The sequence below is a fragment of the Rhamphochromis longiceps genome, linkage group LG11 (assembly GCF_057381845.1).
Source record: "Rhamphochromis longiceps isolate RC_006_pf linkage group LG11, R_longiceps_female_GT1.1, whole genome shotgun sequence".
Lineage (NCBI taxonomy): Eukaryota > Metazoa > Chordata > Actinopteri > Cichliformes > Cichlidae > Rhamphochromis > Rhamphochromis longiceps.
Window position 1 is genome coordinate 26,915,500 of NC_140567.1, and position 23,412 is coordinate 26,938,911.

The window sequence follows — 23,412 nt, forward strand, 5'->3', positions numbered from 1 at the left end:
AATGAGCTTTTACCAGTGAAGCTAAATTAGTTAATTCAGTTATCATCTTATATGTTATATGCATGTGCCTGTTCCATTGTCATAGCCTCAATAGTAATCAGCAATCTTAGGTTAGTAAATAACTTAAAAGCCTCATATGTGGCCACACCAAGTCAAGCCGAACCAAAATTTCGAAGACAGAATAGAGTAAAATAGCCTCTACGTCCTCTGATTTGTTGTCAGATAGTATTGTCAAAGAAAAGCACTTTTGATAGACCATATGCAGCATATGGACGCAGCATGATACCTGCAATTTTTTAGTAGTGTTTCTACTTCAGTAGCATTTACCTACTCTGTATTGTCTTATCAGTGAATTTTGTACAATTCGGCGAACTGTCTTGCTGACGTGAATCGGCTAATATTAGCCAGCTTCTGTTGACAGATTACACACTCGGGCTGAGACCTGTTCACAGACCAGTGAAAGCAAAAGATAGATAGCTTCTGCTGTTAAGTCGCACCTTTTTTTTCTCTTTTGTTTAGGTGGTGGACATCTGCACTGGTGGTTAGTTGCAATTGCTCTACGTGCGAGTGATTTATTTATATTTTTTCCCCTCACGGGATTTACTATCCTTCTCGCTTTCAATCAAACATTCATTGTGTCACGCTGTCATGATTTCCACCATCTGGCAGCTGCACGAAGGGACTGGAGTTCCTTTTGACAGTTTAAAGATGTATTTTTAGGAGAAATGAATGTGTACAAACCACTGATACAGTAGACTAATGATTAATTCATACCTTTTGTGCAGTTGCATCTTGCAATAATAATGAATAGTTGTAAAAAGGTTGGTAGGGCTTCTTGACTAGGGTTGCAAAATTCCCGGAATTTTCAAAGATGGAATCTTTCCATGGGAATTAACGGGAATTTATGGGAATTAACGGGAATTAACGGGAATTTATGGGAATAAAGTGGGAATTTTCAAAATTGAAGGTTGGCTCTTCTTAGGGAACTTAAATATAGTTGAGGAAAGTATATTTTAGCATAATATTGACAAAAACAAACAAATGCAATTCAAATACACTTGAATATCCATGCCATTCCTTAATCACATGTACAGAGCACAAGCTTGCTGCATGGCTATTGAGACCACCTACTGGCACTGTGCATGCCTCCATCACATGTACACATGGACCACACTTTTGAGCCTGAAGGACAAAGAGTGTTAAAGGCACACATTTGAGCCTGTGGACTTAACAAGTGAGGTAAGTTTTGATGATATTATGGGAAAATATATTCATTAAATGTTTAAATTGTGAATATCACATAAAATGTATTAATCTGGTAGATAGCAATCTGATAAGATGCTAAATAAAATGCTAGCATCTGATAAGATGCTAAATAAAATGCTAGCATCTGATAAGATGCTAAATAAAATGCTAGCATCTGATAAGATGCTAAATAAAATGCTAGCATCTGTTAGATGCTAAATAAAATGCCAGCATCTGTTAGATGCTAAATAAGCCATAGCTAGTATAACATAAAGAAGATGCTAGCTTCCTCATTTGGTTGTTTTGTTTTGAAGATCATTCCAGTTGTTTAGCTAGCCTTACTATTTATATCTGTTTATTATCATATTGCAATTGTATTATTACGATCTCTTGCATTGCATTAGCATTTTTACAAGCTCTTGTTTTATTTTACAGAAAAATGCCACGTGCGCTATCTGATGTGTGGAGACATTTTACACCAGCTAATGTACAAGGGAAATCTGTATATATGTGTAAGTATTGTGATAAGACGTACGTGAAGAATGCCACAAAAATGCAGCAGCACATTGCAAAGTGCAAAAAAATTCCTCAAGGCCCAACACATGCAGCAGCCAGGAGTTCCACTCAAGGGGAAAATGAATCTGTTTCAGCTGTATCAGAGTCAGATACCCACTCATCAGCTCCTGGTCCCTCTGGCATCAGAGGATTCTTTGATTTTATGGATGACACTAGCCAGAAAAACGCAGATGAGTGTTTCGCTCGTGCAATCTATGCAGCTGGCTCACCCCTGATGCTGACATCCAATGTGTACTGGAAGAGATTTTTGAATGTTCTCCGACCAGCATACATTCCCCCAACCAGACATGCATTGTCTACTGGATGAAGAGTTCAGTCGAGTTCAAGCAAAGGTGAAACAGACCATTGACCAAGCTGACTGTATTTCAGTCATCTCTGATGGATGGTCCAATATCAGGGGACAAGGAATTATTAACTACATAATCACCACTCCTCAGCCTGTGTTCTACTAGAGTGTAGACACAAAGGAAAACAGACACACAGGCCAATACATTGCAGATGAGCTAAAAGTGATCATCAATGACCTTGGACCAGATAAGGTTTTTGCACTGGTCACTGACAATGCAGCCAACATGAAGGTTGCCTGGGCACATGTGGAGGAGACCTACCCTCATATAACTACTATTGGCTGTGCAGCCCATACACTAAACCTTCTCCTAAAAGACATAATGGCACTAAAAACAATGGACACTCTGAATAAGAGAGTGAAGCAAGTTCTGAAATATGTTAAAGGCAAACAAGTAACTTCCGCTACATTTCTGTCAAAGCAAAAGTTAAAGAACAAGAGTACTACACTGAAGCTTCCCAGCATAACGCGATGGGGTGGTGTTGTTATCATGTTTGACAGCCTTCTGAAGGGAAAGGAGTCTCTGCAAGAGATGGCCATATCCCAGTCTGTAGGCATCGACAGTGACATCAAGAAGGTCATCTTGGATGATGTGTTCTGGGTATCTAGAGTATCTAGCAGTCAGAAAATCCTCAAACCTATTGCAGCAGCAATAGCGAAGATAGAGGGGGATGGTGCCATCTTGTCAGATGTCCAGTGCCTTTTTGCAGAACTCAAAGAAGAAATCCAGACAATTCTGCCCACTTCCCTACTACTGAAAGCAGAGGAAACGGCTGTGGTCAAGTCATTGGAACAGCGGAGGGAGTTCTGCATGAAGCCAGTGCATGCAGCAGCATACATGCTGGACCCCAAATATGACAAGGGCATACTTTCTGGGGAAGAGATCAACGGTGCCTATGCGGTCATTACAGCCATGTCTGACCACCTGGGTCTCGATAAAGGCAAAGTTCTAGGCAGTTTGGCAAAGTATCGAACAAAGCAAGGCCTTTGGAAAGGGGATGGAATATGGCAGTCATGCCAGCACATATCTGCAGCCACCTGGTGGAAGGGACTATGTGAATCTGAGGCCCTTGCACCTGTAGCCTCCATTCTCCTCCAAATCCCACCATCATCAGCTGCCTCCGAGCACAACTGGTCACTGTTTGGGAACACCCACACAAAGGTTCGCAACAGGCTCACAAATGTGAGAGTGGAAAAGCTGGTCGGCATTCGGGCAAACCTACGGCTCTTTGAGCCTGACACAGAGCCATCCTCAACAAGGCTGGAAAGTGACACTGAAGAGGAAGACTCAGAGTTGGATGCTGAGGAAGTGGACATGTTGTTGGATGATGATGAGGTCCAGGAAGAGTCTATTGACTGAGCAAAAATGAGAAAAGAGGATTGCTTGAAGGAAGATTTGCATGTTTAATGGGACGTTTTGGAGGATAAGTGGCATTTTTCATTTAACCTTTTGAATGGGACTTTGTGGAGATTTTTGGACAGGGGGCATTTTTGAATGAGCGGGGTTAGGGGATGGTAATATTGAACTCAACATTTCTGTTTTTATTCATCCATGAAACAAGTTATTGAAACGTGTTCTATTCTACTGTACTTACAAATAAATCTGTTTAAATATCTGTTGAAAACATTTTGCATGGAGGTTTTCTTATGATTTCTGTTTATATTTATGCTTGGAAATAATATATTCCCAGTTAGTTCTCCTAAATTCCCATTAATTTCCATAATTCCCATTATTTCCATGGACAGTTTCCAATATGGAATATTTCCAAAATTCCCAAGCTTAACTTACCATGGAAATTTACCGGAAACTTTTCGGAAATTTACCGGAAATTTTCCGCCCCTTTGCAACCCTATTCTTGACTGAAATTTTTGTTTGGTAAAAGCCAAATAAAATGAGTTTTCAAGTTTATCATCAGTTCAAGTCTTAATTAGGAAATCAGAACAAATTGTAATTTTATAGCAAAATTCTTGAATGGTTACATTTTTTTAGAACAAATTAAAGTGCAGATTTCTTCATTGTAACTTACTGTAAACCTTTAGTGCAGCTTTTAGGATGTGATGATCAGCATGTGCTTATGTGCGTATTGGTATCTCATGATAAAGTTTTGTGGGAGTTTGCGAAAGGCTTTTGGAGCCTCGTTTCTTCGACATATGTGACAGTGTATTTCTTTTATATGTTTCTTGTCAATTAAATAGACCAGCAGCATCTCTCCTTAGGTGACAACCTCAGAGAATATCTGGGATTGTGACATTTATAATGCAACACCTGCTGTCAAGGTTACCATATGCATCTTATATAGCTTGTAGAACCACTTTTAACAGGAATATTTTAAAGCAACCATTTTCTGTATGACTTGATAAGTCTCCCATCATTGTTGAGGAATTATGGCTCACTCTTCTTTATAAGGTTGTTTATTGAGTTCATTGATTTTTGGGCATTTGTTTATGCACAGCTCTCTTAAGGTCCCCCTCATCATGAAAATCTGAACTTTGTCTAGAAAACACCTTTTTAATTATTTTGTTTTTCAGCAGATTTGCTGCTGTGTTTGGGGCCAATGTCCTCTTGCATGACCTAATTGTGGTCAAGCTCCAGCTTGGCTCTAGAATACTTAAGCACACAGAAGAGTTCATGTTTAACTCAATGACTGCAAGGAACCCAGGGTCTGTGGCTGCACAGTAAGCTCATACATAACCTCTCCACCATTGTGCTTGACAGTTGGTGTGAGGTGCAATATGAGCAAACATCTCCACTTTGGTCTCATCTCACCAAAGACATTGTTCCATAAGTCTCATGCTTTGTTCAGATGCAACTTCACACACTTAAGCTGTGCTGCAAGGTACTTTTTTAGAGAGAAGATGACTTCTGCAGGCAAAACAGGCCATTCTTGTTCAGTCTTCTGAGGCCTGTAGAATCTGAGATGTAGAACTTGGGTTTTTTGCAGTTTCCTTAAGCATTGCATCGTCTGATCTTTGGGTGGGTTTGCTGGGACATCCACTCCTGGGAAGAATGATGTTTTCCACTAATGAATCATCATTCTCACTGTAGGTGGAATTCAGATTGTTTGGAAATGACCTTATAACGCTTCTTAGATTTATGTGCGGCAACAATTACTTCTTTAAGACTGCTGATGACTTTCCTCTTTAGCATTTTGTTAACACACGCTTGAATACTCCAGACCAAAACATCTGCATTTATAGAGGTGGTCACACTTACTGATGATCAGTTAATTAAGTGCATTTGATTAGCAGCGCCTGGCTGCTCCTTGTAAATTGCAGCATGTAAATTGTTCTAATCTTTAAGATAACAGTCTTGCTTCATTTGACGTCATCTGTGGATCAGCATTAAAGCTTTTTCGTATTGTTTTTTTTGTCACAAATACAACAGAAGCTAAACTGGAAATTGTTTTAGTGCTGGAAGTAAATACTGTAATTGTAGGTAAGTACAGCTCAGTGCTTGTAACAAAAATGTGTTGTATTGTATGTAGTTTGATTTCAAAAATGAAAATTGTAAAAAGAAAATGAGGAGCTGCTTTTGGCTGCTCATTATTTCTCATGGGGTTACTCTGTTAGATGGATCTGTATGTTTGATTTCCCATTTTTATACTGGATGCTTTTCCTGATTCAAGCCTCCTCTTTATCTGGACTCGGGACAGGGGTTAAGTCTCCTGCTGGTCTCGAGCCAGGGGTCCTAGTGTGCAAGTTGAATTTGTTAACTGCTACGTATAAATCAAAATTCACAATGTTTCTTGCCTCAATGATTTATTTATTTACATTTCAAATGCATTGTTTAAACAGCTTTGTATTGTGTAAGTATCAAAATTAATCTAATACCAGCAGTGTGCAAACCTTTAAAAATGACATCCAGCACTAGATGTAAGCCAGAAATACTTTGACTTTGTCAGAAACGCCCAGCCTGTACCCTAAATTTAATCAGCTACTTTTGTAAACTGCAGAGGCCATTGTCTGTCATTTTGCTAGCCAAGCACTTAAGATATTGTTAATCACAGGCGACACCCTAGTGACTGTGAGGCTTTTACCACAAACCTGCAGTATTTCAAATATAAATCCAGCCTCAGTCTTTCCCCTAATGCCATTTGTACAAATGAGACTTCTACCATTTGGTGTATTAATTTTACAAGATTAGCTGTTACAACTTCTTAAGGATTTGATGTCTCATTTTAGTTTTAAAGCAGTTCATTCATTCTGGCTGCCTCAGTAGGGCCTACTCGCACTGGGTAGTCATCCAGACGGAGAAGCGTGTGTAAACAACATATAAGTGATGTGGTGTTAGTGCTGTGTTCAGCACTATGATCCATATCTACAGTGTGTGTCTACCTACAGCTGTATAGAACAATTTATAGAGAGATCACCAGTGACTGATCCACCATCCTCACGCTGCTGCAAGTACCTTATGTAAGCTCAGTGAAGTACACCATCAGCACTGTTATCTGGTCTCATGCTGCTAAGTTTATGGATGAATAATATTAAGAAGAAATACTTTTTTCTTCCTCTCCACCTCTTTCTTATTAATGTGCTCAGCAGCCCCCTAATGCCCTTTCTGCTTACCCTTTCTAGAGGTTTATGCTCTTGGCACTAGCTCTTTCATTTATACTTTTCTTTTTGTTCTTATTCTGTCAACTTCTTGGTTTTTCACTGCTTTTCTGCTTTCTTTTTTTTCTTTTAATGCTTCTTAACTCTTCCCTGCTGTTATAACTCGCTTTCCCGGTGTTTGCTCTTACTTGTCTTTATAGCTCCATTTATGTCCTCACCATCTCTTATTTTCTTTCTTCTCTTCCCTCCAGCTCCCCTTCCTTTTATATCTTTAACTTCCATATGTCTCCTTCCCCGCAGTCTCTCTGTTCTTTAGCCGAGCTGGTGCTGTAGCTTTCAGGCAAGTTAATGTCTGGCTGCTGGTTGGTCTGTTTACTGATATATCCAAGTAATTATTGGATAAGCTTTTAAATACATTTTGGATGCAATATCAGCATTACCCAGAGAATGTACGCAATTAAAAGTTTTTTGTTTTTTAACTTGTGCAACATCTAAATGTCTAATCTATTCTCCAACTTTACCTAAAGAAAAAACTCAACCATTGGAGTTGACTTTATCAGTCCTTGTGGAGGAATTTTGTGGGTTGTGGGGATTCATTTATGCACATCTCTCTAAGGTCATGCCGCAGCAGTTTTATGCAGTTTAGGTCTGGACTTTAACTGGGTCATTGCAACACCTTGATTCTTTTCTTCCTCAGACATCCTGCTGTGGATTTGTTGCTGTGCTTGGGCTCATTGTCCTATTTCATAACCCACTTTCAGCCAAATTTTAGCTATCAGACAGATGGCCTGACATTTGACTCTAGAATACTTTGGTATTTCATGGATGACTCAGTGACTGCAAGGTGCCCAGGTCCTGTGGCTGCACAGTAAGCCTAAATCATCACCTCCACCACTGTGTTTGACAGTTAGTATGAGGTGTTTGTGCTGATATGCTGTGGCGCTGTGCATCTCCACTTTAGTCTCTGCATTTTTTTTTCTTTTTAGAGAGAAAAGGCTTTTTCCTCACCTTTTTGAATTTTCATAACTTGCTTTAGATTAATCTAATGAACAAGTAAGAATTTTAATTTATCTAATACTTTTGAAATAAGCCTTAGTATTTAGTGCTAATTAGCTTATAGCTGGCATATAAAGATAATATGATGGGGACCATAATTTGCTAGACAAGCTCCATGTTGTATTGTGAAACAGTTGAAACTACTGATTGAATTTATGAACTCCACGGAAAAATGTTAACTGAGGTCATAGCTCAAAATGTTTCTCTGACAAGTTTAAGGCACTTCCACAGGCCTCATCACTGCAGCCAACACTTTTCTAAGGTGCAGCTTTTATTTTGAAAGCAAACGGTCTCCTTTTCTGGTTTGTGTTACACTTATCAAACTTTCTTCACTGCTGCGATTGTAGTTGGACAGTTCTTATGGATGAGGTTGCGTGCTCCATGCAAACTACGAATGAGGTTTTTACCAACCGGTTGGGGAAAACACATTTATTTCCTCACAAACGTTGGTTGCCAGATGGTTGCAGACTGGTGTCTTGGCCCATGTGTGTGACTTGAGGCTTATTAACTTGATCCTATAGTGTCACAAATCCAAAATAGTGGACAATCTAAGATTGCATGGTTAGTGGTCTTTTAACTACAAAACTTCAATACAGTCTGATATTGACAGCAGCGTGAGGCAAATGCTTAGAGAACTGCTGTGATGGCTGAAAAAATGAATAGTAGCATGCTGGTAAAAGTTTCATTTTACCTTGATTATATCAATTTTTTAATTTATTTTACATTTTAGCTTCTTTCTTTTCTTGATTACAGGACTGGGTTTTCCTTACACGCTTCTGCTTTCTTACCGAGTTTGGGCGGTTGGATTTCCGATTTCGCTACCCAAAGGTAGGATGCCTCATGTTAAGTTTAATGTGTGTCTGTTACACATTACTTTTGCGTTCATCATCTGCTCTGTCTTCACAATTTTTTTTTAATTGTTTAGTGTTTTCCTCTCGGCTAATTCTGTCTTTTTTCTCACCTAATAAAAACTGATACCACTGCTCTTTTCCTTCTCTCCTCCTTCCTCTGGCTGTTCCTGCTCTATCTGCTTCATCCCTTTTGTTAATGCCCTAAAAAAAAGAAAAAGGAGGAGTCCTTTTTTCCCTTTAGAGTGTTTTGTACATCCACTCCATCCTTTCTTTCCCTTGCGTTGCTTTACTGCTTTTGCCCGCAGACTTTGGAAACAATTTTGTCAAATAAATCTCATATTGTCTCACTGCCTCCTCTCTGATATCCACAAACCAGCGCAATCTCTTTCTCATTCTCCTTTTCTCTCTCTGTCTCCTCTTTGCAGTCTCGTTGCTGTCAGAACATATTGCTCTACTTTGATGACAGTTCTCAGTGGCCAGCTGTGTACAAGAGGCCTGAAAAGGTGAGACATCGACACCCTCAGCATCATGTCCCTGACAAGCTATTATCAAAGGAAAGTGCTGCTCCATTTGCTTATTCACATGTCATCGCTGGTGCTAATTTTCACATTTAAACCTTTGGATCACACGTTTCTCGCTCTGCTCCGAATAAAGAAAAGTTGTCCTTAAAAGCTGACAGTCTGGGGGGAAAAGGAGGGGTTTTTTTTTTTTTTTAGGTTTTTTTTACTATCTTTTTACTATTTACTATCAGGCAATTGTGTATTATTGATGATATTTGCAGTGAACACAAAGCAAGACACTAGGGAGCCCCGTGTGAACCGAAATGACAGAATAAGCTTCCTTCATATAAATGTCTACTTTCTAAAAGTAATACGGTAACACAAAATTAAAGGCTGGTTCAAGAACATTTTTTGTTGTTCCCATGCTTTTCCCTAACATATTGGATTACAGTGCATACTCATGAGCTTAATTTGATCACATTTATATCAGTTTTGGTGAGCAACATAACCTTGTCTTTATACGAGGAAACTGATCAAAGGCTCGGGCTCTATCTTTAAATGGTCTGTAAATCCTTTGCACTGACTGAATAGACTTTTAGCTTCAAATACCCTCAAAGCAAACAGCCTGCACTTCATTAGTGTATTAATGCAGTTTGTTTAATCCAATATACTTGAGAGAAAAGGCAAAACAATAGAACAATTTATGTATGTGCACATATCAACCCACATTTAGTAAAACTCATATCTATCTATCTATCTATCTATCTATCTATCTATCTATCTATCTATCTATCTATCTATCTATCTATCTATCTATCTATCTATCTATCTATCTATCTATCTATCTATCTATCTATCTATCTATCTATCTATCTATCTATCTATCTATCTATCTATCTATCTATCTATCTATCTATCTATCTATCTATCTATCTATCTATCTATCTATCTATCTATCTATCTATCTATCTATCTATCTATCTATCTATCTATCTATCTATCTATCTATCTATCTATCTATCTATCTATCTATCTATCTATCTATCTATCTATCTATCTATCTATCTATCTATCTATCTATCTATCTATCTATCTATCTATCTATCTATCTATCTATCTATCTATCTATCTATCTATCTATCTATCTATCTATCTATCTATCTATCTATCTATCTATCTATCTATCTATCTATCTATCTATCTATCTATCTATCTATCTATCTATCTATCTATCTATCTATCTATCTATCTATCTATCTATCTATCTATCTATCTATCTATCTATCTATCTATCTATCTATCTATCTATCTATCTATCTATCTATCTATCTATCTATCTATCTATCTATCTATCTATCTATCTATCTATCTATCTATCTATCTATCTATCTATCTATCTATCTATCTATCTATCTATCTATCTATCTATCTATCTATCTATCTATCTATCTATCTATCTATCTATCTATCTATCTATCTATCTATCTATCTATCTATCTATCTATCTATCTATCTATCTATCTATCTATCTATCTATCTATCTATCTATCTATCTATCTATCTATCTATCTATCTATCTATCTATCTATCTATCTATCTATCTATCTATCTATCTATCTATCTATCTATCTATCTATCTATCTATCTATCTATCTATCTATCTATCTATCTATCTATCTATCTACTAAAGATTGCATAAAAATGCTGAGCCATTGAAACAATGCTTTTTTTATTATTATTATTATTATTTGTTTTTAGACCACCCAATGTGAGGTTTATGCCATAGCTGACCTAAGTTAACAGTATTGTATTGGTAATTACTTAAATCTCTTTTTGATGTTTGTTGTAATGGTTAATCCACCAATATGCAGAAGCTCTCTAATTGAGAAGATTACATTAAATGACTTTTAATGCTAAAATATAATTATTACTATCCACTTTTTCAAATCTACTGTTAATTAATTAATACTTGATTAGTTTCTGACTTCTCAGAAAAGACCAGCGTGCCGGCTCAAATTTTATTTGCCTAATAAATAACAATATAATTTTCAGTTTCAAAGAACTTTTTGACTCATTTCTAAATATTAATATTTTATTTTTTGTGACGAGTAGTCTAATAATTGGTCTAATAATTTCGGACTGTATCCATGTGATGTTATAAGATATACTGTATCGAGATCTATATATCTTAACACATGACATGTTTATTGGTTGATTATACGATAATAACTAAACATTGCACAAAAATCTGGAGGGAATAGGGAACTTTTAAATATTTTGGTTCGTGTTAAACAGAAATACTCTATTTATTGAAATGCAGCGTTTTGCACTGTTTTCCAACTGAGATCTGGGGAAACATTTCCAAAAAGAGGATGGAGCTGGCATGTCACAGAGAACCCAGTAATGAGATGTGTTGGTGTGTGTGTGTGTAAGGAGGGTGGAAAGGATCTGGTCAGAACAGTATGCTGTGCAGTGATGTTCTGATGCTGATGTGGAAATGAAAAACAGAATTACATTCAGGATGATAAATTCTTCATTCCTGCACGTAATGAAGTCTCAAAAAGAACTTTTCCTTGTCATGTTCAGTTCTTGTAATTTAAACACAGAGTCTTGATGTTAAACTAGGGCTGTGCGATATGCCCAAAATCTCATATCCTGATATAAGAATTCTATCGTCCGATAACGATATAAATCACAAAAATGGAACATTTTCTGTAAATTCTGTGAATCTCGGGCAGCTCGTCTTGCGGGAAGTGTTTCCAGCTGCGTGTCATGTAGCTGATACAAACGATACATTTTTAGACATAAGTTGTAAAGGCCGCCGTTTCTTTGTGAGTATTTATTACACAGCGTGCTGCGGGGAAAAGCCTGTTCTAACGTTTGAGTCTAAGGTTTATTTTTTAGCACCTGGCGGCTCTTTTTTAATTCTCATCCGTAAATAATCTGCTCTTTCACGTGATTCAGTTTATTTTGAAAAGTCTCAACAGGATCTTGAGCTTTATTGTGAAAGGTTTATGTGGAACATAAACAAGCGGACCCGCGATGGTGACACCGTCGCTGTTGCTAACGACAACGCATAAAAACAGGCGTTTGTCCGTCTTTAGTGTGGTTATATAAAATATAAGAGAAAGAGAGAAGTTTAAGAAATTAATATAGCCACTACAGTGACCATCAAAACGATGAAAAAAATATTGTCGTAAACAGTTTATTTTGCGACACCACGAAACAAACGATAGCGTAAAATGAAACGATAGACGTTTTTATCGTCATCTGATATATATCGTTATATCGAACAGCCCTATATTAAACTGTTTTTTTTAATGATCCTATTAAATGCTGCTGTAATTTTCTTCGTAAGTTAAGCTGTGTGACGAGAGTGAAGGTATATCTACTGTAGGAAATGTGTTTGTCGCTTTGATGATGAAAAGTGGTCAGTTTAAAGTACTTTTTGACCTTTGATTTACCCTCTGTCAGTATATAATTTTACATCTGTCTTCTGTAAAAGCCTTGTGGTCCAGCAGCATGTGTGGAAATTAACCTTCTGTTTTTTTATAAGTTTCTAGTGTTTTTTAAACCAGGGCGAATTTCAGAGTTGGAAATGTAACAGTTATTTAGGTTATGAAGTGTTTTGCGGCATATTGGAAAAATCCGTGCTAAAATGGTTTAGAACAGCCAAAAAAAAAAAAAAAAAATGACCCAAATACAGTGCATTTCTTGGCTGGTGCACTAAAGTAATTTGGTTGGTGGTGTATTCTTCTTCTCCCTGACATCTTGTGACACACAGACATCATGTTGAGATATTTTCAGTGCACTTACAAACAGCACATCATTTCTCAGCTTTCAGTCAGTTTCTCGTGTCAGATTCTCTAAATCAAACACTGCGGCTCTTATACGTCACACAGCTTTTAACATTAATGTCAAACAGTCAGACAGGGAACAGAAATCCACTGCAGAAGAGTCAGAAAACATCAGTTTTATTTGCAGCATTCAAACAGATCAGAAGCACGTTTTCAATCAGATTTCAACTAAAATCACCATGAATTCTGTGCACGGAGAAATATCTCTCTGGGAGCCCAACAACTGTGGGTACATCTTGTCCTGAGGTTTACTGAAAAGCACTTCGTGGAGGCTTTAAAAACTTGTTTTGATATTTCTGTGTCCGCTGATGTCAGAACTGCTACCAGAAGGAAGCCGTGCTGAGGCCTGAAAACAACCAGGTCATCAACCTCACCACACGCTACACCTGGTCAGGCTGTGTGGTAAGAGCATCACACAAACACAGATTTATATATACACGCACAGTTGCACTCTACAGCATCTTGTCCCTAAGCGAGAAACAAAGCAAATCTTTGGAAATCCAGTGCAGGGATGCTTTTCTGTATTTGAAGTTGACCACTGAGCTTGCTGTCTTGAACAGCATGTGTGTCCTTTACAGAGTATGATGTTTTCTCCTTTTATCATCCGACAGTTGAGCATATTATTTTCGTTCCTATTGTATACTCTTCTGTAAAGTAAGAGAGCAAATCAGTAAACCGAGAGGGAGTGAGAGCTAAAGGCGAGTAATGTGTTTGCATAACGTTTTACTTATTTACATTTTTCCTCTGGTAATGATGCATCTCAATCAAACAGAAAGGTTCCCAAAGATCTTTCTTCACACTTTTTTTTTTTTTTTAACCAAGCAACACAAAGTGGTGTATTACTTTAGAATGTGTGACTAACAGCATGACTCTGTTGTTGTTGCGGTTACTGGATCTTGTTGCCACATTTCAGGCTACGCTGGGGTGTGAAATATGTTTGTATCTTGATATTTCAGGCTCCAAAATCTACTATGACAGCTCAGTGTCTCTGTGAGGCAAAATGTGCTGCATTTCTGGATAATAATACGTGCATTTTTTCCCCTCCCAGGTGGAAGGGGATGGAAACGAGGAGGTCCTGAGCTGCGTGGGTGGCCGCAGCTTCCGCTCGGTGAGGGAGCGATGGTGGTATATCGCTCTCAGCAAGTGCGGGGTAAGCACTGACCTCTGACCCTCCGCAGCCTTCCCTGACCCTGCTGCCCTGGTTTTCTTTAGAAAGAGCAGGTTCACCACCAGACAATGCCGTGATGACGCTACACCTTTTTAAATGGAAAAACACAGAGAGAGCTCACAAACCCACTCCTGTGGTCACTGTGTGATTCTGTTTGTATTCTAAGACAAACGCGCGTCATTACTGCCATCACCCTCCACGTCATCGTCTGCTCTAGCCCCCCCCTCTAGACACTGAGGAAGCAGGGAGTTATATTCTTGTCTTAGATACCAATAAATTGATTTAAATGCTTTTTTTTTTTTGCGCATTCCGGCAGAAAGCTCATACATTTCTGGTGCAAACAGCTGAATCAGATATTAAAATAGGAAAGCTCAGGCAAAAATACATCCAGCACACCCCGAGGAGGGCTCTGTGAAATATTGGATATTTTAAGGCTACTTTTTTGTGCTGCTTCCCAATAAATTTTAAATCAACGTGAGCATAATTTCTGTCCCAGTGTATGCTTACCCATTTGGGCATTTTGCACCAGGCTAGACTTTAAATAGTGGAAGTAAAAATATCTAAATAGGGGAAAAAAGAATTATAATCCAGTGATTTAGAGTACTTATTCAAGCTCCTAACCCAGTTAGACAGATACTCTTACAAACATTTAGAAACTGGTCTTCAGATAAGGATTATGCCACATGTTACGTTAAAGATTTGTGTGTAAAATGCCACACAGACACCCCTAAATTCATCTCCTCAGATGTTACAACCGATCCTTTATCTGTGTATCTGTCTCTGGATTTCCGCCTGACACTCTGAAGTGTCTTATCTCTCCCTTCATACTGCTACACTTTCTGCATCAAAGCACAGAGACTCTGAGTATGCAGCCGTCTGCTTCAACTGAGTTAAACATGCCTTGTGAGGCCTCCGCTGTAGCTGACTGGCTCGCTTTGGGGACATTGATGCATTGTGTTGCTTTATAATGGGATTGGTGTTGTGGTAATGGTGTGCCGGGAGAAAATGACCAAAGTGCTAGCTGTGGTGTGTTGTTTGTTGATACGAGTCTAGGCTGGGGCACCCTGTCCAAAAATTGTGAGCCTGGCTGATGATAGCTCAGTGATGATACCGTATATCCTCCTTCAGTCAAGGACAAATCCCAGTGATAGCTGTGTTTTTTGTTGTTGTTGTTGTTTCTTTCTTTCTTTTTATTTTTTAGAATGCAGGTAAGAGAAAGTGTTAAATATCTGCTGAAGGTGTACCCCAGCATGCCTGCCTATCAATGGCACACTCACCTGTATGCGAGCATGTCATGCTCCGATTCTGTGTGTAATTGTGTGTGAGCATTCCTGGCCTTATATTTTTTGGGGGAGGGGTACGTAGGGTTGTTTTTGTGCTGCCACTTGAGAGCCCTAGCTGAAGAGGGATATGATTAGAATGGATGCTTCCTGGAGAGTATGGTTTAGTGTCACGCCAGCATCCGCTGAAAGACACGCTGCCTAATGCTGTTGGACTTGAGAATAAAGGCTCGCCTCCACTCCTGGGGAAATATGCATGCTACGTCCCGCAGCCAATTTCCACCCCTCGTCTCTCACGGCTTGCGTTCTCGCTTCCGTTTTGCTTCCACACCTCTTCATCTTTCTTACCTCTGTCGCTCACAATCTTTAGCTGTGTCTCTCTTTCAACTCTGTCACCAAGCTGTGACGCGCTCCACGCCATTTCATATCTATTTACTCCTGCATCTCCTGTTCCTCTCTGTCAGCCTGTGCCTAATTGTGTTTCTCCTCTCCATCTTGCAATCTCACTGGTCTCATTTCTTTTTTTGCCTCTCGCTCATTTAATGCATTTTCCCCAGCACCCTCACTTTTATCTGCTACTCCCTGTTTCCCACTTTGTTCCTGTTTCTCTCTTATCCGGCTCTTTTTTTGTTTCGTGTACTTTCCATCTCACTCTTTACCTGTGGAAGTGGGTCTAAATCCAAATCAGCTCCTAAGTCCTTAAAACAAGAGGACGTCTGTTCTCAATTCCCTTGCCAGCATAAACTGGTAAAATGTGAGGCTGGTCTTTATTTAACATTTCCAAGAAATTTCACTTGATTAATTATAGCAGGAAACCTCAAGGCTGCAAATAATTATTATTTCATCAGGGGAGGAAAAAAAAAAAAGACATTAATAAATAAACTTGAAGTCATCCCAGAATTTCACATGATGATTCATAACATCAAAACTTTTACAAAGCTTTACAAAAAAAATCGTTGTTATTATACTGTTGTCATTAGACTGTTTTGAAAAGTTGGTATATTAATAAAACTTGTCATGTAACTAATTGGGTACCATCAATAGAAAGTGAAGAGAAAACAGAGCAAATGCAGAATAATTACTTGCATTTGTACGAGCAACTGTTGTCGGAGCATTATTGTGTACTTTCAAACACAAGTGAAGATGTAGAAGGCTTTGAATTGCTGTAATCAACTTTTTCTTTATTATTCCAAGCAGAACTACTGCTAATGAAGCAAAATTACTTCAGCAGGGAACCAAGAAAGAACTGAAATTAGCTTGGCTGTAAAGAGGCAGGGGTTAAAGAAACGGCCAGAACTTTGCAGCTGTCAGCTTGGCCGAGCGACAAATCACAGCTACTGTATTTTGTCCAGGTTCTCCTGTTCTAGACAGGGAGCCAGTTTGAACATGAAACATTGCGCTTGTTCAGTGTAATAAATAACAACAACAAAAAAATAACAGGATTAGCTGACAGTGTTATGAGTCTTCTGGGAGATATATTTACCCATATAAAAAAAAATCAGACTTTGTGATTTGTAGAATGTAGTAGTAGTTCTGGTGTGAACACAGAGTGCAACAGTTAAAACTGTGATTCTAGTAACATGTTCCTACAGTACACAGTGTATGCACCATCTGTGTGTGAGCTGCAACTAACATTTACCTGAACGATTAGGTGCTAATTACTTTTTTCATCAACTATCAGCTCACGGTCATCACAATTCCTGAAAGTGCAAGGTGATGCCAACACCTAAATATAAATTACATTATGTTATTTTACATTGTATAGATTAAAAAATATGTGGACAGGATCCCTCGCTGAAGAAACCTAACAAAAAATCTCGTCTGCTATTTTACCCATCTGTCACCTTCTTCTTCACTGCAATTTAAAAATTTCATTCATATGATAAATCGCCACCACAAAGGGTCATGGAGCAGTGACTCTGGCAGGGAACTTTTTAAAGGGTTTGCATGTTTTTCTATTTTAAAAGCGTAAAGGATTTTGCAGCCATGATACAGTATATTTCTGTGTTTTGTCCTACACTGATACAGGAGTGTACTTTTGGCCTGAAGGTGCTTATCATGGTCTGGGCTCTGCTCCTTAGATCTATAAAAGGAAATCTTAATCTGTTAATCTGAGTTTGTTGTTGAAGCATTTCTCTGACCGTCTGGCAATTTCAGTATGAGTTGTAGCACCAACTGCGAGTCAGGTCTTATCTCCCGACATCCATGCCTGACCTCACTGATACTTCAGTACCTGGCTGTGAGAAAATCCCCTGGTTATAAAATCCTGTGGCAGGCCTTCCTAGAAGAATGGCTGCAATTTCAGCATTATGGGAGATTTCACCTAAATTTTAATAACCACTTGAATTTACTGGTCATGCTCAGTGCTACAAGCTTGTGAAAGCAGATGTTTAATGGCCTCTGTAGCTTTAGAGAAGCAAATGATGCTTAAATAATCATAGTCATCAGGGCTAAGCTGACTTTAGTCAGGGAATTACCCAAGTAGATGCTATAATATTGCTACAGTGGTTTGGGTTTATTGGAGGCAAACGGGGACTACAAATCGGGATTTCTCCCCAAAGATGTCACGGATCGATCATCAAATAAAGCAGCTTTAGAAACCATCTGATCTTGACTGATTGTATGTTGGACATGGACAAATGTTCAAAAAAGTCTTTCTGTTAATTAACTTCAATATTACCAGGCTAAGGGGTCTTATCCCACCTTCCCTTTATTTCTTGTAAGAAATAAGTCAACTCTCATTTGAAAAGTGAGGTTTTTTGAGAGTATAGGTCATGATATTGAGATCATCATACCACAAAAAGAGTTTAGTGAATGCTACTAATGATCTGGACCATGAACTTGTGTCTGTGCTTGTCTGAGTGCAGCATCCAGCATTACCAACATTTTACATCAGAGGAAAAACAGCAGTGCTGGTTGGAGTCATGATTATCTGATGATGAATTGTTTTATTCACGTAAATGACACACAAAAGATAGTCTTAGAGTTTTACAGGGTTCTATTCTTGGGCCAGTGTGTATGACATCATCCATGCCTTGCTCAAGTAACATTCATTGAAAATGTTGCATACATTTCCACTGCTCTGCAAGTAATATTTAAATCTGCATTGCAGATTAACTACTATCAAGTCCCAATTAAATTAAAGCCTAGATGACTTGAAATGTTCTAATTCTAAATTCACACTAAACTGAAGTTACTGTATTTTTAAAAACCCATTCTGGATGGCATTACCTTGGCCTCCGGTATTACTTTGAAGAACCTTGGAGACATTTTTGAAAAGGATACATCTTTATACTCACACATAAAACTGACTGTGCAAACACAATTTTTGGAGAAAAAAGGGTTTGTTGCACTCAAACGCTACCCGAACATTTACGTTCCAGAGGCACACTCTCTCAAAAGACTCAGACATCCTTTGAAAATATTGTTATCTGCAGCTTAAGGGATCAAAAGTTGTATCAGACTGTTTTGATGTTGGGTGAGAACACCTTCAGTGTGCGATACATCAGTGCGGTACGTCGAAAGTGGGTGCCTTTTACACCAGAAACCACCCAGCAACCCTAAACTCATCTGTGAACCCTGTGGAGAGAAGTCCTGCAGTGAAGTGCCACTTCTTCCCTCATCTCCCCTCTTTCCCGTGCATCTATTTCTCTCTCTCCCTTTTTGCATTTTCTTGTTTCCTCAACCTCTCTTTCTCTCTACCTGTATTTTAAACTTTCTCTCTCCACATCTATCACTCTCCTTATCTCTGTCTCCTTGCTCTTTGTGTCTGTATTGATTTTGTGGCAGTGCACGCTCCACGCTTCTCGCCCTTTTTTGATAGAGGGAGTGAGATGGAGTCTCAGGCTGCCAAATGAAATCAGTCTTTTCCCTCCCCCTCCCTCTCTGGTCCCTCGCTCAAGCAACAAGCGCGAACTCCATCGGCTTTGAACTTACGTCTGTGAAATGAGCTCTCTGTGCTCTGATTGTCAACCCATCTTTGTGCACTTTCTCTTGTTCTTGCTCCCCATACGTCTTTTTTCTCACCTCCCAAATTCATTTCAATTTGATGCTTTTTGTGTTGAGAACTGACAAGTAAACATTCACATTAATCCAATATTGGCTTGCCACAGGGGCATGCTAGTTTTCTTTGTGATGTTTCTCCTGACTTAAATAAAAATAAATATTCTCTCTTTGTGATAGCTTTCATACCACCGCACTGTCAGGCAGTTATATCAGATCAACATTTGAAGATATTGAGCTTAACAAATAATTAAAATCACAGTATTAATAATTGAGACCAAGAATACTCAGACTTAAGCAAGAGAAAGCTGTTGCTATGGCTATGATCTTTTCATCTTTCCTGTAATTTGAGCATCTCTGGATTTGCAGCACAGTGTCGGCAGAACAGCCCAGATTCCCTTTTCTTTACCCATCAACTTTTTCCGTACACCTGGAGGATCCTGAGGTACGCCGAGGCCAGCTCGAAGAATGACTAAATGACACAGTTGCATTCAATGCATTCAGTTGTAATCAGGTATACCATACCTGTCTCCTCATAGTAAATTACCAGATATGCACCAATTGCCATTTTCTTAGTCGAGTCCAATTCCTCTGTCGATTTTTTGCAGAACTCCGATTTTCTTTCTGGGAACAATGACTTGCAGTATATGCAACCAAAAAATAAATAAATAAATACAAAATATAATTTTCATAATAAAAGAAATAATTAAAATTCACAATTTTCCCCAAACTGGAGAAGGTTACAGAAACGTCACTTAATCAACTGAAAATAAATCGCTCTGCTACTGGAACGAGGCACAGATAATTAACTGAAAACGAATTACTGGACACCCACCTTTACCTGACATATTTTTCACCTTACCAAACAAAAGCAGGTGCAACATATTTATTTATTTATTTATTTATTTTTTTCATTTTTATTTTTTTCCCCCTTAAATGACATCAGAAACAGCAGTATGCGACATTACGTGATGGCAGAGCTTCAGTTCATCCTTTGTCATTTTTTTTATTTTTTTATTTTTTTATTTTTTATTTTTATTTTTTTTTAATAAATAGGACAGGGGGAATTAATGAGAGAAAGAAGGGGAGAGAAAGAAAGAAAACCAAAGGGGAGAAGAGACGGTGAGAAGGGGGGGGGAAGAGAGAGAAAAAAAAAAAAAAAAAAAAAAGAACTCCTGGGTCACCTGTATGGAGAAAAAAAACAAACAAACAAAAAAAAACAAACAGAGGAGACAGCAAACAACAAAGAGCAACATAATAATAGAGAAAACAAAGCACCATCACAATAAACTAGCTAGCCATAGATATCAATATTTACTAAATAATAAACGATATTGTGCAGCACGCAAGATAGACAGCGCACAGTGTGCTTTGAGGTAGCAGCCAAGAAAGCTTTAGTCCGCGTCTGTGAATACCCATGTGTGCATACCTGTGTGGATCAGCATGCTTGCATTCCAAAGGTTTCTCCATGTAATGATCTGCTAGGGAGTGTGGGGGGGCCACAGCCCCGTCCTCCAGGGTGTGAAGCGGGTATGGAGGAGATCAAAACTCCAGACATCCAGAGGCCCCCAGAACACAAGAGACCATGGAAGACCAACAGAGGGGCAGCCGCGCCACTGTTCCAGTAAGAGCTGAGGAGAGTCCCAGATGAGGGCTCGCCCAGCAGCCGCGGAGCAGAAGTCAGGGGGAGTTGCAGTGACGCGCCCGTGAGCTCCGCCGGCCCCCAGCTGCGCCTGAGTGACCGAGCCCCAGGCCGAGAGGCCGGGGGCACCCCACCTCCAAAGGGGCCCGAGCGAGCCCCAGGCCCCGACAAGCGGCCGCCAAGGAGTGAGCCGGTGTGTACCCGGACGCCCACCCCCAGACACAAAGAACCACCGACACCTGAGGGAGTCCGCCACCGGCAGGGGAAGTGGTGGTGGGTGGAGATAGGCCTCCAAACCTTGGAGGGCCTGAGGTGTCCCCAGAGAGGTGGCGTCTGATACCCAACCTGACATATAGACACAGACATACAGGCACACACAGACACAAACATCCATTCCCACCCTCATGCTCTCATATGCACTCACTCCACACTCAACCAACGTGGAGACAGACATAAAGAGACGCTGTACACACAATCACACTCCCCAAGCGTACTCTACAAACCGGGTCTAGGTACCCTTGTCCCTGGAGGGGGGAATTGCACCCAGACCCAGGTGGTGTTACCCTTTTCCCTGCGGTGGGGAGAGGCAGACCACCCCGACTCCGCAGCAGCAGGGAGGCCCCACACCCCAGACCGCAGTCGGACGGCCAACTCCTCCTACTAGCCCTCCCGCTCCAGCAGGCCGCAGAGAATGGGGGTGGGAGAAGACTCCAAACCTCCCTCCACCCGCTCATTGTAGTGTTGATGCATATGTGTTCTAAGGTGCAATTAAAACCCAGGAGGGCATGGAGCTACCTGCCATGGAGCATCAGGTAAGCGCATAGTCCCTCCTGCTAGCCCTCAATGACTAAGTGTATTTAAAATTGAGAGGTGGGCAACGACGTCAGGGGTGAGGTATACACCCTGATGGTAAATTGGACTCCGTGATTGTGCCCACCCCCAAGATCCTATATGTATGTGTAATGAGAGTGTGAATAATGTGAATGTCTAAGTTGTGGGATAAAATTGAGGCAGAGGCAGCCAGAAGGGGACAGGGGGGGGGTAGCCTCCTCTGCACCCTGGTGACATACCCCCACTCCAAGGCCCTGCATGTGTGGGTGGTTGTGGAGGAGCGGGAAGAGGGAGGCAGCTGGAGATGGGGAGGGAAGGAAGGGAGGGGCAGGTAACCCCTCCCTGGGGCCAGCTCCCCCGCTGACCCCAGTAGGCACTCCCACCCTCCGCGACCCGCCAGGGAAGGGGGGCCCAGGCCCATCAGACCGGGGCCCAGTGCAGTAGCGCCCTCCGGCTCCACAGAGCCCTGGACAGTCCACCCAACCCCACCACAGAGAAAACTGCACCCACCCCACCATCCACACATCTTCCAGACTACATAAGACGGTAAACGCCCAGGCTGAGATCTTCCTCCACCTCTCCTGTATCTCCCCCTCCCGCAGAGAGTTCCTGAAGAGAAGAAAGCTCCTGCAAGATGTGACCATCCCCCCCACCAGATGAAGAGCCCCCCAGGCGGCTCGACGCACCGGCGGCACCCTGCTCCAGGGCCGGGCCCCCATGCACCCACCCGCCCACAACCCCGGCAACACACCAACCAGGACCCAAGCCCCCGAGGCCCGGCCCGGGCCCCAGCCCAGAGACGGAGCGCCCCCAGAACCTCACGCCCATCCCGGACCCACCCAGGGGCAGCCAGGTTGCCAGGTCAGTAACCCACGTCCGTCAGCACAGACCCTCCCCTAGCCCCGCTGCACGCAGCCGCGAGGAAACAGTCACCTGAGAGCCAACAGAGCCCCCAACCGGACGTGACCGCTACCCCGGGTTGAGCCCCCCAAGGAAGATGCCTCCGGGGAACCCCCCGACGCCCTAAGCCTGTCCCTACCCCCTCACCAATCACAACAGTGAAGGCGGGACCAAACTATGACCCCCCCACCCCCACTAGGTGATGGAGCTGATAAAAGGGGCCCAGAGCAATTGATCTAATGTGGTGGCAGAGGCTGTGTCAAGACTAATGTAATCTAATAGATAATTTCTATATTGGTTAGAATTAAGATTATTTTTATTTTTCCAGTTCATGAGGACTGTTTTCTTGGCTATGCATAGGGCAGTGAAGATCATATGGGCTATATTCTTTTCTGAAGTGACATTATCTAAGCTGCCCAGTAGACACACTAAGGGGGAAGTTGGAATGTTACATTTCAGACACTTTGATAAGTCTTCACATATCTCGCGCCAAAACTTTTGCACTGGTGGACAGAACCAAAGAGCGTGGATGTAATTGTCTGGTGTATTGCCTTGACAGTGTGAGCAGTTGTTGGAAAATGTAAAGCCCATCTTGAACATCCGATGA

The 23,412-nt window shown here is 40.6% G+C and overlaps 2 protein-coding genes across 2 annotated transcripts in view; both read left to right on the forward strand.

The window, feature by feature from the left end:
• Window positions 1-23,412, forward strand: part of tmem145 (transmembrane protein 145) — a 48,632-nt gene that overhangs the window by 8,345 nt on the left and 16,875 nt on the right. The window contains exons 2-5 of the mRNA XM_085423391.1: window positions 8,528-8,602; window positions 9,051-9,128; window positions 13,298-13,384; window positions 14,031-14,132. Of these exons, the coding sequence (XP_085279517.1) occupies window positions 8,528-8,602; window positions 9,051-9,128; window positions 13,298-13,384; window positions 14,031-14,132 (342 nt within the window). The remainder of the gene's footprint in view (window positions 1-8,527; window positions 8,603-9,050; window positions 9,129-13,297; window positions 13,385-14,030; window positions 14,133-23,412) is intronic.
• Window positions 844-4,011, forward strand: LOC146659377 (uncharacterized). Its single transcript, XM_085423390.1, has 2 exons — window positions 844-1,239; window positions 1,681-4,011. Exon 2 carries the CDS (start codon window positions 2,394-2,396, stop codon window positions 3,525-3,527), a length of 1,134 nt encoding a protein of 377 aa, XP_085279516.1. The 5' UTR covers window positions 844-1,239; window positions 1,681-2,393; the 3' UTR covers window positions 3,528-4,011.